The 14,974-nt window shown below is 46.5% G+C and overlaps 1 protein-coding gene across 1 annotated transcript; it reads right to left on the minus strand.

Annotated features, from left to right (window-relative positions):
• Positions 1-3,171: 3,171 nt before the first annotated feature.
• On the minus strand, positions 3,172-14,772 carry LOC142443192 (endogenous retrovirus group K member 24 Gag polyprotein-like). Its single transcript, XM_075544716.1, has 2 exons — positions 13,954-14,772; positions 3,172-4,284 (listed from the first exon to the last, which is right to left on the minus strand). The coding sequence occupies exons 1-2, from the start codon at positions 14,770-14,772 to the stop codon at positions 3,172-3,174; spliced, it is 1,932 nt and encodes a 643-aa protein (XP_075400831.1).
• Between the last annotated feature and the right edge of the window lie 202 nt (positions 14,773-14,974).

A 14,974-nucleotide genomic window follows, 5' to 3' on the forward strand; every position in this document is an offset into this window, starting at 1 on the left:
ATATGTATGGATTGTGATAAGAATTGTATGAGCCCCTAATAAAATGTTTAAAAATAATAATAATAACCTCAGGGAGAAAGTTGACTTGCAGGGGTGCTAAGGCCCCACAGGAGCCTGGATACAGACTGCAGTTAGAGCTGCTGTGCTGACCACTATGGGAGCTCCACTGCCCGTGTTTTGAAATCTGCAGAGACAACTCCAGGTAACACTCCTGACCAATAGTCTGAATGCTTATGACCAGAGAAAATGTTACTGTGTGCCCCACAGAAGTTGGAAGACAGTGTAAGCCCAGGAAACACCTCTCCTGTATGTGATGGGTTGCTGTCAGCAGGGAGCTCAGAATACCCATCACCTACATAGGGTACTAATCCATGTGAAGAAAAACGACCTTCTTATGATTTCTGTGGTTTCCTGTAACCTCACAAATAACCTTGTTGTTAGGAAACACTCTTATTCCAGTATTAAATATAGAATATAAAAGTATCTTTTATCCTTTCCCAAATATTCTGAAATGTTACAGGGGAAAGGAGTTTTAGGGATGACATATACTTGTTTCCCTACATGGTCAAAGGAATGACAAGATTCAGGTAGGCCTAGTCTTGATTCCATTGCGTGGTAAGGATAGAGACTGTCTTTAATTTCACCAGATCATCTGTGTACTTCTGATGGTAATGGATGTAAAGCTACATTAAACTTAAAATCTGCACAGCTGTCCGCATGATTGGTAGAGGGAAGACCTCAAAGAGAGGGCTGTGTTCTCCCAAGGACTCCACCAGCATCACTTTTCTAGTGTGAGTCCCAGAGGCAGGGGCCCCATTCAGTCCTTTCCACCTTTACATACCATGCACCTCCCACACGCAAATGCCTGACAAGAACCCAAATGAAAGCACAGCATGCATGGACTTAAATTCATATTCCTTCTCACCCGGAGAGCATTTTCTGGGTGTCACGAATCTTGTCCACATGAACACGAAGAAAGTGTGGGTTTTCCTCTTTCTGGTAACTCAGGGTGGTGAGTGGTTCAGGGAGTCAGACATGAAGTCTGGGAGTGCAGCATCCGCGCACATGACTCACTGTGTTTCTCTCTATCCCCAGCTGTATAGGCCCAGGTGCAGCTACAAGAGTCAGGCCCTGGACTAGTGAGGCCCTCACAGACCCTGTCTCTCACTTGTGCTGTCTCTAGATTCTCTTTAACCAGATAACATGTAACCTGGAAAGGCTCCAGTAAAGGGTCAGGAGTGGATTGGGGTAATATGGGATAATGGGGGCACAAAATATAATCCAGCTCTCCAGTACTGAGTCAGCATCACCAGGGACACCTCCCAGAACCACATTTATTTAAAACTGAGCTCTGTGAATCCTGAGGGCACAGCTATGTATTACTGAGCAAGTTACAGTGCTGGGAAGTCAGTGTGAACACAGACACAAACTCCGTTTCAGCCGAGGCAAGGAATGAAGGCAGTGAGGCTTTCCTCTCAGAAATTGTGGTTTCCCCACCTTGTCAGCACTTCTCCAGGGACCACCTTGCATAGACTCTAGGGAAACTTCATGCATCTGACCATGCCTTCTTTTCATTGGAATAGGTTTTGTCTATCTTTCACCAGGCAGATTTCAGAGCACTATGTATTGTTCAGACCTCAGTTTACAATTCAGATACTACCTACTGTCATTTGTTGTCAAAGTTAGAAATATTTAATGCAGTAAAAAAAGATCACATTGAGTCTCAAATTTTGTCCACACCCTCAGATATATCTTCAATTTTTTCATTCTAATGTATACTCACTACTGCACATTGTGCAATAATTTCCTCTTAGAACACCCTAGAAAATATTGTCTATGCCAATACTGTTGTTAGGAGACAAATAATTATTAAAAAATTCTCAAAAAAACGAATTCAAAAGAAAAAAGTACAAAGTGAGGTAAGGTTCTTGCTTCATTTTTCTGCAGGTACATATCTATTTTTCTGACATCATTTATTGAAGATGGCATCTGCTTCCCATTTAATATTTGGGAGGCCCTTATCAAAGATCAGTTGCCTGTATGCTGATGTTTTTATTTCTGGCTCTTCAGCTCTTTTCCATTGGTCTGATTATCTGTCATTATGCCAGTACCACTCTTTTGACTACAGTGGCCGTAAAGTATGTGCAAAGTTCAGGTAGAGCAGGCACTCCAAATAGCCTGATCTAAATACTTCCCCTTTCCTTTGTAAAGAATGCAACCTAAATCCTGTGAAATATCTTTATTGTCTTTGAGCCAGATTTTTTTACCAGTATTTTATTGTGGCATATATCTCAATATCAAAATCTATATAAATAACTATGTCTGTAGATTATACTTCCTTGAGCTTGTGCCCTTTCTGCTACTTTTTCCAAGTGCAGTGGGCTTAGTGGTTAAAATCCTAATGTAGTTTACTGACACTGAGAGAAACCAAGGAGGGTATTTGCAAAGTCACTATACAGCCAGAGCTTTCCTTCTGCGTGAGATCACTGGTGTGTGATGTAACATGACTTCCTGTGGAGAGTTTCCCATCTTAACTGAATTTTTATTTTTAAATTTTGTAGATTTATGTCAAGAAAGCTTAGAAACGGAGGTAAAAGTCTGTTACCCAAACCCATTACAGCTACTGATAACTATCCTACAAGAAATCATTGATGACACATGAGCTCTTCATTTTTTTAAAAAACTTTTTTATGATTTTAAAACTTTACAGAGTAAATTGGATTCCATTCAATTCATACATTAATTGAAATTCCCAAGACATACCAGCATTCTTCCCACTTCAATCCTCCTTGTGTTTTTATATTATTCATCCTTCTTTCCTATTCCTTCTTACTTTCAAAAGTTCTTATCCATAAGCAAATGCTGTCCTTTTGATTTAGTATCATTGATTTTTCTAAGGAGTGTATACCTCTCAGATGTAATTCTTAACCTCCAAGCCTGTATATTGTTGGGCTGAAATCTGAGTCAGAGGAGTGAGTACAGGTCCAAGAGTGAAGAGTCACTAGAAGCCATAATCTCGGGATTCCAAGTCTACATCAGACCAGTAAGCATGATTTAATTTATGATTTTGGTTTGTTCCAGTTTCTTCTCCCAATCGAATCAGGACCTTCTTTTGTGATCCCTTTAGAGTAATTAGCAGTGGAAGCTGGGCACCATCTAGTTCTTCTTGTCTCAGGGTTGTGGAGGGGTAGCGGGGATGGCGGGGCGGGCGCTCGATTCCGCAGGGGAGGTAATTTTAGTGAAGAAGAGGGCAGTGACAGGGCACTGCCGGGCGAAGTGTCCCGGTTGGCCGCACTTAAAACAATTTTTCGAAGAATTATTGACCTGCAAGGCGGCGCCCACTGCAAGATGAATGGCCTGGGAAACCTTAGCGGAAAAAGGGTCGACATCCTGGCACAAGCATAACATTTCCTCAAGGGTCTTATCTCTAGCCTTGCCGCGCATAATCGCCCTGCAGGAGAAATTAGCATTTTCATAGGCCAGCTGTTTAATGAGCTTATCACTAGCAGCCTCATGGCCGAGGGTCGGTTCGGCCCCTTCCAAAAGGCGGCTAATGAACTCATTGTATGGCTCCTGCAGCCCTTGAGTTATTTTAGTGAGGGGGATAATGGCCGAACCAGAAGTGGGAAGCGCTTGCCAAGCGCCAAGGGCGGCATTAGCAGTTTGGGCTAAGAGACCGATTGGGAAGCGTTGCTGGCGTGTTTCAGCAGCATACTTGCCCTGCCCACTAAGTTTTTTAAAGGTCCAAGCAGCCGAAGGTGATCGAGGGGATTTGAGGTTGGTGGCGGCAATAGACTGACATCTATCAAAAAAATCGGCTTTCCAAGTTAAAAACTGGGCTCGAGTCAAAACAGCCTGCACTACTAGCGTCCACTCGGCGGGAAGCATATGGCCCCTGCGGGAGACGGCGTCCAAAACACTTAAGGTGTAAGGGGCATTGGCTCCGTAAGTTCGGACTGCGGTGTTGAGTTCCTTTAAGTTTTTAAGGTAGATCTTACGGAATTCTCGAGTTTTAGAGCCAGTCCCCTGTACGGGCGGCTCCTCGTCTTCGCTCCCGCTTTCGTTTTCGTTCTCAGACCCCAACGCGTTATAGTTTTTTGCCTCCCCGTTCTCATTACCAGAGCCCATGGGCGGGGAGCCGACGGACTCTGCCTGAGGGTTATCAGGGGTGGACCTCGGGGAGGACCTGGTGGAGCGGGTGAGAGCGAGGAGCAAGAGCTGGGCAGGTTTGGCCTTCTTTGTTTTAGGGACATGCTCTTTAGCGGACCCGCAAGGGTGTGCTGCCTGGCAAGGTGAACAAAAAATAGTTTCTCGGAGGGACGTTTGAAGGGAGGAAAGTGTTAAAAAAAGATTAGTCCCAAGAAATTGTTTGTGCGTAAAGCAATTTTATCAGGATGTTATTATTACACTATGCAAGCTATTACCTTTTGCTCTTACCCATTTGCGCACGCCCTCCCCCTTCCCCCTGGAGCTGTCCAGCCTCAGTCCATTTGAAATACTTTATAGGCGACCCTTCCTTTTCTCCCCTTTCCCTCCCAGTGACAGCCCTCCATTAGCCTCATATTTACCATATTTTTCGTTACTCCGCAACCTCCTTAGACAACACGTTAACTCCGTTATCCCTGAACCTTCTCCAGCCTCTCCCAACCTCCCAAAGTCAGTACACCCTGGAGACACCGTATTAAATCTTTAACACCCAAACCTTTGGCACCCCAGTGGGAAGGTCTGTACACTGTCATTCTCACCACTCTCTCGGCTGTCAAAGTAGTAGGTCTACACTCTTGGATATACCTCTCCAGAGTCAAACCGGTAACCAAAGTTAATCATGATCCCCAGTGGTCTGTTCAGTCTACTGGTCCTATGTCTCTCCGCCTCACTCGCCTCACCAAACCAGCCAGCTAAGCCTAGCATTAACTTCCCCTTTCGCCTGGAGGTTTTTTCCTCACTGAAAATGTAACTAACCCCCAATATCACCAGCATCACCTACTAACAGGAAAAAGTTATCTCCTAGCCACAGCTGATTGCCTGGTCACTAGTTATTCTGGTCCAGTCTACCTTAATTTCACCTTGTTCAAACACAGTTCCAACTCCCTGAATGCGCACCTTCTCCCAAAACCAACTTCCCCCATCGTTTGTTTTCTATATGACCAAACCTCTAACCCCGCTTGTGCACAAAAATGGATAAAACAAAACACAGGATGCCCCTGAAGGTCCTGCAATATTCACCATGCTCGCCCCTACCCTGTAACCAAATCCCACCTGTTCTTATGGTCAGGAATACAATTCCCCTTAACCATCCCTGACCCGTACAACAACAGATAGACCAAACCAGTCAAAGGAGGCTGGTATTTTAACTCCCACAGCACATATCCTAATGCTAAACTGTTCATATAAAGGTTGTTAGCCCAGGTCCAATCCACCATCCACCGTAATATTCAGATCCCAAAACATCAACTCATTAACCAAATTTCTAAACCTTCCAAGTCTCTCTTCTCCTGGATCGCCCTGCTACAGCAGGGACTGGCCATCACCAACCTTGCTAAATTAGGCAACCTTTCCACCTGCCTCATGTGTGCAGCCCTGGAATGCCCTCCTCTAGCAGTAGTCCCAGTTCCCAGCTGGTCATCTGCACTTAAGGTCTCCACCATGCAACCCATAATTATCCCCAATGTCCCTCTGTACTTCACACCAGGGTACGCACAGGTGCCGTTTTGCTACTCCAATGCATCCACTCAACTGTGCAACACCACAATGCCATCCTCACAGCCAATAACAGCACCAGCAGAATTTTTCTTCTGGTGCAATTATACACTCACCAAACTTCTTAACATCAGTAGCAGGTCTGCCTTCTTGTGCCTACCTGTCACTCTAGTGCCGCAGCTCACTGTCTACACCCCAGCTAAATTCCAGAACAAACACACCCAGACACATAGTCACCGCAGTAAAAAAGCAGTTTTTCTCCCGGTTATTGTAGGCCTTTCCCTAAGCTTACTCAGCAGTCGCGGTGGGACTGAGTGGTGGCACCTTGGGACACGCCATCACCACAACCAATCAGTTAGCTGAACGCTTCCAATCGACATTCGATATCTCCGCAGAATCTTTAGACTCCTTACAAAAACAAATAACCTCTATTGCTCAAGTTACCTTACAGAGCCGTCGCGCTCTAGACCTCATCACGGCAGAAAAGGGAGGAACCTGCCTCTTCCTCCAGGAGGAATGCTGTTATTACATCAATGAGTCGGGAATTGTGAAAACCAATATCCAGATCCTTAACAAACTAAGCCGTGAGTTACAGAGCACCAGGCCAACAACAGATGGAACTATTCCCTGGTGTAGCACTTCTCTGTACTCCTTTTTAGCCCCCATAATAGGACCCATAATTTTAATTACACTTTTATTTTTAATTGCTCCTTGTTTTATCCAGTTTTTCCAAAACAGGCTCCGCAACATCACCCAAGCTGCAGTTCACCAAATGATGTTGCAGCCGCATGAACCCCAATATGAAACTCTCTGGGAGCCTCGATATGAATTCCCCCATCGTGCGTCGACCCTAGAATCCCAGGACTCCGCCTTACAAAGCCCCCCTCCCCCTTAAATCGTCGTCCATGGTCAGCATGAAGCAGTTACGGAAAGACAACATCGTCCATTTTCCCTATAGGGTGGAGTCTGGGATGAAGGATCTTAGCACAAGTAACTCCATTTTGATTTTGGAACTATGTTAAGTTCTTGAAACTTACCCTGTACCTACCCCCCCTTGTGGGAAGCCGCAGCTCTCGCCGCCATTACAAGATGGCGCCGGGCAGTCAGGGCGGTGGCCCAGTTAAGTGGTAAACAACCACTTAGAGCATGCGCACTGCTTAGATGACGTAGTCATAACTCCACCCTGGAGTATGCTAATAAGGGTTTTGGCGAACGCACCAATCAATGCACAGCACGTCCCCATAGAGCGCATATAAGCAGCAGTAGTTTGGGGCTTCGGGGTCTTTTTCCGCATCTGCAAATCGAACCCGCATTAACCGCCTGTGGAAGAATCCTGTTGTGGCGCGTCCTTCTTGCTGGCGAGACTGAGTGCGCGACAAGTGGTGCCGAAACTCGGAACGACCACCTCCGGCACGAGCGGAGACCCCCTGTCATCAGGGAGGATTCAGAACCGCACGGCGTGGGAAGAAACGGTAAGTTCTGAGAGACATGAGCCTGAATGATTGTTAAGCCGCTTGCTGGTGCTTGAGTGTCGGCGTGTGAATACTTCCGCTTTCGGTTTTAACGGTGAACAGCCAGCCGCCTTTTCTTTATCGCGCATAAATCGGGTGTAGATAAACCCGTGCGTGCCCGTGTGTTAAGTCCTTGTATACATAAGCAGGCAACATGGGGAACGCGGCAATAAAGACTATGGTTACGGCTCTCGATGCCCTATTGAGAAAGAGAGGATTAAAAATTTCAGAACAGACACTGTGTAAATTTGTAAAAAACATAGATGAGATAGCACCATGGTTTGTTTCCACAGGCTCGCTAACATCCGCGAGCTGGAATAAGCTAGGGCGAGACATAGACCGAGCCGCTGAAGCCGGACGGCTGAAGCCGGGGATTAGACCCATTTGGAAGCTAGTGAAAGCATGCATTGAGGACAAAGAGTGTGAGCAGTCATTGCGCCAAGGGCAGCAGGCTTTAGAAGATGTTCAGGAGAGCATGTCAGAAACAGAGCGGGAGGAAGAACAAGGAGCTCGTAGGAAGCAGCACAAAGCTGTTAAAAATGAGGAGGCTGCACAGTTAAAATTAAAAGAGGAAGTTGATCAACAGAAGAGGAGCCGCGCCCGCCATTCGGAGCCCTTCTACCCGTGGCAAGAACTAGAGCTTCTTGAGTTATCAGAGGAAGAAGAGGAACAGTTAGAGGAGGCAGCCGCTCGCTACGAGGAGGGACGGTATAATGCTTTTCAAGTAACCGCTGTGAGCCCGTCCGCGCCACCCCCTTATAGCGAGAACAGGCCGAAAGGGTGTGGATACTCCTTTTGCCCACCCGGTACCCACAGAGCAATACAACAAATGTACCCAGTATTTGAGGACCAGAATAATGCTCGTTATCATACGCCTTTAGAGCATAAGCAAGTGAAGGACTTAGCTGAAGCAGTAAGATCTTATGGTGTCAATGCAAATTATACTCAGTCCCTGATTGAGAGACTTACAGGCAATGCTATGACACCTGCTGATTGGACTTTTGTTACAAAAGCAGTCTTGACAACAGGACAGTATTTGGAGTGGAAATCCTTGTGGCAGGACCTATTAATGGCTCAGGCTAGGGAAAATGCCGCGGCGGGGCAACCCGCATGGAATTTTGAAATGCTGACAGGTCAAGGAAGATGGGTTAACAATCAAACAGCCTTCCCAATACAGGTATATCAACAAATAAATACTGCCGCGAGCAAGGCATGGAGGACCTTGCCTAATAAAGGAGAGGTTAGAGGTAACTTAAATAAAATTATATAGGGACCTACTGAGCCTTTCTCAGATTTTGTCGCCCGTATGTTGGAAGCGGCAGGAAAAATCTTTGGAGATCAGGACACAGCCATGCCTCTCATTGAGCAGTTAGTTTTTGAGCAGTGTACTAAAGAATGTAGAACAGTTATAACGCCCTGGAAGTCCAAAGGACTGCATGCATGGATGAAGGCTTGCAGGGAAGTTGGCGGTCCTTTGACAAATGCAGGATTGGCTGCTGCAGTATTGGCGGCCCTAAAAAGAGGCCCCTAAAATGCTTTCAGTTTGGTAAGGAAGGACACATTAAAAAACATTGCCCTACTGGCACCGCGAGTCAAACTAGGATAGGGACCAAAAGGACCCCGGGAGTTTGCCCTCGGTGTGGTAAGGGTAGACATTGGGCCAACGAATGCAGATCTGTGAAAGATAGCAAGGGGCGCCCCCTAGAGCAAAATGACTAGGAGCCAAAAAACGGGAAGCGGGGCCCTCGTCCCCAGGGCCCGCAAATGTATGGGGCAATCCAGGAGGACGGCCTCCGCCCACTGGGGAGGCCACTCCCAAAAGGGCCACTGCGGGATCCGCAGGGGTGGACCTCAGTGCCACCACCAGAGCAGTACTAACGCCACAGCAGGGATGCCAGCCCATCCCTACGGATTTTTATGGTCCCCTTCCAGAAGGCACTGTGGGCTTGCTGCTTGGTAGGTCCTCCACCACCTTAAAAGGCTTAATTGTGCACCCAGGAGTCATTGATCAGGATTTTACAGGACAAGTAAAGGCAATGTGCTCCTCCCCACGAGGAATATATGCCATCTCACCTGGAGACCGTATCGCGCAGCTCTTGGTGTTGTCTAGCAAGCATGCACTATTCCCAAGTACTAAAGTTAGTAGAGAAAAAATGAGCTTTGGATCATCAGGAGAAGCTGGGGCCTTTTTCTCAGTGCAGTTAGATCAACCCCCAACTTTGACATTGGACATTGAAGGGAAAACCTTTGAAGGTATATTAGACACAGGGGCAGACAAAAGCATTATATCCACCAAATGGTGGCCTTCCTGCTGGCCGGTAACACAATCTTCACAGTCTCTACAAGGACTCGGGTATGCATCCATGCCTATGATAAGCACCAGACGGTTGCACTGGAAAGCTGAGGAAGGACAATCAGGCCAGTTCCAACCATATGTCCTCCCCTTACCTGTAAATTTGTGGGGAAGGGACATGTTGACAGACCTAGGATTAGTACTAACCAATGATTACTCACCTATAAGTCAAGAACTTATGCAAAAAAATGGGATATGTACCGGGAAAGGGAGTTGGGAAACACCTGCAGGGTCGTCCTGGACCAATAGAGGTAGCAGTGAAGAAAGATCGCACAGGTCTGGGTTTTTCCTAGGGGCCACTGCGGAGCCGCTACCCATTCCGTGGCTCTCAACAGAGCCAGTTTGGGTACCACAGTGGCCGCTCCCAGTAGAAAAATTAATTGCAGCACAAAGGCTAGTTAAGGAACAGCTAGAACTAGGACATTTAGAACCATCCGTGTCCCAATGGAACACACCCATATTTGTTATTAAGAAAAAATCAGGGAAGTGGAGATTGTTGCATGATTTAAGAGCCATCAACGCCCAAATGTCACTCATGGGCCCTGTGCAGAAAGGCCTCCCATTGCTATCTGCAATACCTAAAGGCTGGACCGTCATTATAATAGACATTAAGGATTGTTTTTTCTCCATCCCTTTGCATAAGAAAGATAAGGAAAGATTTGCCTTTACCCTACCCTCCATTAATCATGAAGAACCTGACAAACGCTTTCAGTGGCGAGTTTTGCCACAGAAATGGCCAATAGTCCTACTATGTGCCAGTTATTTGTGGACTACGCCCTAGCACCCGTCAGAGAAAAATTTGGTCAGTTAAAAATCTACCATTACATGGATGACATATTAATAACTGGAGAAGAGGAGCCAGATGTGCAGCAGGGATACAGCGAGGTAGTTAAGTAATTAGAATCCCATCAGTTAGCCATAGCACCAGATAAGGTCCAACAATCTTCAATTGGACAGTTTTTAGGAGCCACAATAAGCCCATGTCACATAATGCCTCAAAAATTGACTATACGGAAGGATCAGTTAAAGACATTAAATGATTTTCAAAAGTTGCTAGGAGATATCAATTGGCTCCGCCCATATTTAAAGGTATCCACTGCTGACCTTAAGCCATTGTTCAATATCTTGGAAGGAGAAAGCCTTATTACTTCTCCTCGAGAAATCACTCCTCAAGCCCAGAAAGTATTAGAACAGGTTGAAAAGGCCATTTCTGAAGCGCAGTTAGATAGAATAGACATAAAATCTCCTTTTCAGCTGTGCATTCTAAAAACTGCCTGCGCGCCTACTGCGGTCTTGTGGCAGACTGGGCCTTTGTTGTGGATCCATGCCCACTCCTCACCTTCCAAAACTATTGAACACTACCCTTCTATGGTAGCCACAATGGCCCTAAGGGGTGTTAAGACAGCTATTATGCATTTTGGAAGAGAGCCTAGCAGCGTCATTGTCCCATATACTAGTGAGCAAGTTTCTACACTGTGCGCCACTACGGATGAGTGGGCAATTTTTAAATGCAGTTTTAATGGACTAATAGACAACCATTATCCTAAACATTCCTTGTTGCAATTTATGACTGCTCATCCAGTAATTTTTCCCCGTGTCACTGTTAATAACCCCATTAAGGAAGCTTTAGACATTTATACAGATGGCTCTAGAACAGGCAAAGGATGTTATGTAATAAACGATCAAGTGACTACATTACAATTTTTAGCTGATGCACCCCAATTAGTAGAATGTTTGGTGGTCTTAGAAGTTTTTAAGAAATTCACGGAGCCAATTACCATCATACCTGACTCCCATTACGTAGTCAACGCGGTGTCTAAGCTGGAAATTGCTGGCTACATTAAGCAATCCAGCAAGGTAGCAGACATCTTGTCTCAAATTAGAAAATGTATTTTGCAACGAAAACACCCATTTTATATTCAGCATATACGTGCTCATAGCTTGCTCCCGGGACCCATGGTAAAAGGTAATGATTTGGCTGATCAAGCTACAAGAGCTTTCCCTGTGTTAACTAAATCCCACTTTGAACTTGCTAAAGACTTTCATGAGCTGTATCATGTGCCTGCTGCCACCCTATGCATTGTTTCCAATTACTCGCGCAGAGGCTCGCACTATTGTGTTGCAGTGTGCCAAGTGTGCAGAATTTATTTCCAAACCCTCGGTCGGGGTAAACCCTCGAGGCATCCGTCCTCTCGACATCTGGCAAATGGACGTTACCCACGTATCTGCTTTTGGAAAGTTGCAGTACGTGCATGTGTCAGTGGACACCAGTTCTGGCATTGTACATGCAACACCCCTAACGGGGGAAAAATCCAGCTAAGTAATTCAACACTGCTTAGAAGCCTGGAGTGCATGGGGCAAGCCCACCATGTTAAAAACAGATAATGGGCCTGCATACACTTCCACCAAGTTCCGACAGTTTTGCTTGCAAATGCAAGTGAAGCACTTCACGGGTTTGCCGTACAATCCCCAAGGGCAAGGAATTGTGGAACGATGTCATCGCACTCTAAAGCAATATATATCAAAGCAAAAAGGAATAGAGACCGTGACGGTCACTACCCCTAGAATGGCTTTATCTCTAAGCCTTTTCACCCTAATTTTTTAAAATTTGGATGAGAAAGGCCAATCAGCTGCAGACAGACACGGGCAATGGCCAAAGCCACCAAAGGAAATGGCCCGGTGGAAAAATGTCCTAGACAACAAATGGTATGGCCCGGACCCCATATTAATCAGGTCCAGGGGAGCAATTTGTGTTTTTCCACAGGAAGAAGAAAACCCCATCTGGGTGACAGAGAGACTGGTGAGACTAATTAAGAAGGAGGATGAAGATTGTGGGAGCAGAAAGAATGAAGAGGACAGCGATCCATCCAGCGCTACTACTGACGCTAATGGTGATATGGGCCCCGGTAGCACAGGGGATTAAGAACAGTATTGTGTCTCAAACCGCTGAAGCGTTACTGCAATGTCAGCGTGTGGATGCCCATCTGACCTCTGGCATTTTTTAATTAAATCAAAAAACAGATTTGCTCCAGCAGCAAATCAACCAGTTTACCACTATGGTACAATTAAGCTGTGTCTCTTCCACCACAGCGCTTTGCATCACTCCAGTGTTATATGATAATTTTAGTGCATTGAGTGCTAATATTTCTCAGTATCTCACAGGACAATGGACCAAAGAGTTGAACCAGCTGCAAGAAGACCTCCTGAATCAAGTTGTCCGATTGAATGGAACACGTGTGGAACCCCTTACCCTTGAAAATTTTTCTTCTTGGCTTTCATCTGCATTTTCCTACTTTAAGGAGTGGGTGGGGGTGTTTACATTTGCTGCAATAATGTGCTGTGGAGGAGTGTTATTGCTATGGTTGCTCTGCAAACTTAAAGCTCAGCAAAGGCGTGACAAGGTCATCATTGCGCAGGCGCTCTTAGCGATTGAGCGCGGTGGTTCCCATGATCTTTGGCTTTCTTTGTTAAAAGAAAACTAACCCCCATAAGTTGTCAGCTCTCGCACCCCAAGGGGAAGACCCCATTGCACTGGGAAGAGTGACAGAAATTGGATCTTGGCCAGCCCTTGCACCATGCGGAGCTCTGCTCATTGCACGCATCAGGGTGACCAGATTTGGGTTCTTATATCCATCTTGATCTCCTGGGGCTGCTGGAGGCTCCGGGATGGATCGATGGATTAGGCCTCAAATAAATAAGAAAGGAGGAGATGTGGGAAGCCGCAGCTCTCGCCGCCATTACAAGATGGCGCCGGGCAGTCAGGGCGGTGGCCCAGTTAAGTGGTAAACAACCACTTAGAGCATGCGCACTGCTTAGATGACGTAGTCATAACTCCACCCTGGAGTATTCTAATAAGGGTTCTGGCGAACGCACCAATCAATGCACAGCACGTCCCCATAGAGCGCATATAAGCAGCAGTAGTTTGGGGCTTCAGGGTCTTTTTCCACATCTGTAAATCGAACCCGCATTAAACACCTGTGGAAGAATCCTGTTGTGGCGTGTCCTTCTTGCTGGCGAGACTGAGCGCGCGACACCCCCTCCCTTGTATAAAACCAGCATATTTTTACTAATAGGACGTTTGCTCAGTCAGCTTGCCCAACTTCTAGACGCTTGCTCAGCTAGTTTGCCCAACGCCCACCAAACTCCCAGAAAATTTTAACAATTACTTCCTTTTCTTACAATCCCTTGTGTAAGCATAATTTTCCCCCTTTTCCCCCCTGTGCCTGTCAGAAAGGGGTATAAAAACACCATTCACACTTCCCTCTGCGCGGCTTCAATAACTCAATGCCCTGAGTTGCTGATCCCGCCCGCAAGCTTCTCAATAAAGCCTGCTTCTAAAACTTTCTTAATTGGATCTCTGGTTCTGTTTCGCGCCCAAATAAACCTTACAGAAAGTTCCGCGGAAAGGCGGGCGAAATCCTTTTGGAGGTTTAAAACTTCCTTTAATTCAGCGACTTGGGAGCAAAGTTTTGCCTTTGCCTCAGAGAGGGCGGGCATTAAGGTGGCGGGGACTGGGAGAGCGGGGGCGCACATCTGATTGTTATAAGGTGGAGGTCTGGCTAAAAGGACAGGGGGCCAGTCAGGGTTATGGTAACGTGCCGCTTCTTCCTCCAGAGTGGCCACGTCCTCTGGGTCTAGGGGCTCGTCATTAGTGGCTTTGGAAAACACAGGGTAGGTAGCAGGCAAATTTTTGAGGCTAAACTTCTCTTGTGGGAGGGGAAGGTAATGGGAGGTAGTGGGGGCAGGCTCCCCCGCAGCGGGCTTTTCTGAGTCAGGTTTCTCTGAACCTGGCACTTCTATGATTACCGAGGAAGATTTGGAAGGGTTTTTATCCGAACAAAGGGAAGAAACGGAGGCCGAGCGAGAAAGTGGGCGGAGGCAATATTCTGCCACCGAGAGAAGTTGTTGCTTATCTGGGTCCTTAGAAGTGGTCTCAACAATGTCCCTGATCAATCCCCAATAAGAAAAAACCGCGGCGGGAACAGCATCGGGTCCTTCTTTATGCAGTTTGTCATTTAAATCCCTCCCGACCTTTTGCCATTTCCCACGATGTATTTCAGGCCCATTCACTATAAACCATGGACAGACTTTGTCTACAAAAAGAAAGAATCTTATCAAATCCTTTTTCTTAACTTTTACTCCTCCCTCTCCGAGGGAAACTTTAAGGTCCTTTATAAAGACCATCTCTTTAGTTAGTTTTTGGCCCATCTCTATGGGACGGACGAAGTTCTACTCACCGAGGCTGATCAGTCTTCGTGAGCGGCGAAGACAGTCCACGACTTCTTCTTCATCTCTTCATCGGGGCCCGGCCGGGCGTATTCTTCTGGGAGCTCTTCTGGGGCTGGGGGTCCAACCGGCAAGGGTCCACACCTCGGGCCCCACGTTGGGCGCCACTTGCCCCGACTGGCGG

The sequence above is a fragment of the Tenrec ecaudatus genome, chromosome 3 (assembly GCF_050624435.1).
Source record: "Tenrec ecaudatus isolate mTenEca1 chromosome 3, mTenEca1.hap1, whole genome shotgun sequence".
NCBI lineage: Eukaryota > Metazoa > Chordata > Mammalia > Afrosoricida > Tenrecidae > Tenrec > Tenrec ecaudatus.

Excerpts from the sequence above, each read along its gene's own strand:
- LOC142443192 (XM_075544716.1), bottom strand. The coding sequence starts at position 14,772 with ATGGGCCAAAAACTAACTAAAGAGATGGTCTTTATAAAGGACCTTAAA. Across the intron at positions 4,285-13,953 it reads GCCTTTCCGCGGAACTTTCT|GCAGCACACCCTTGCGGGTC; the intron begins GTAAGGTTTATT and ends TCACCTTGCCAG.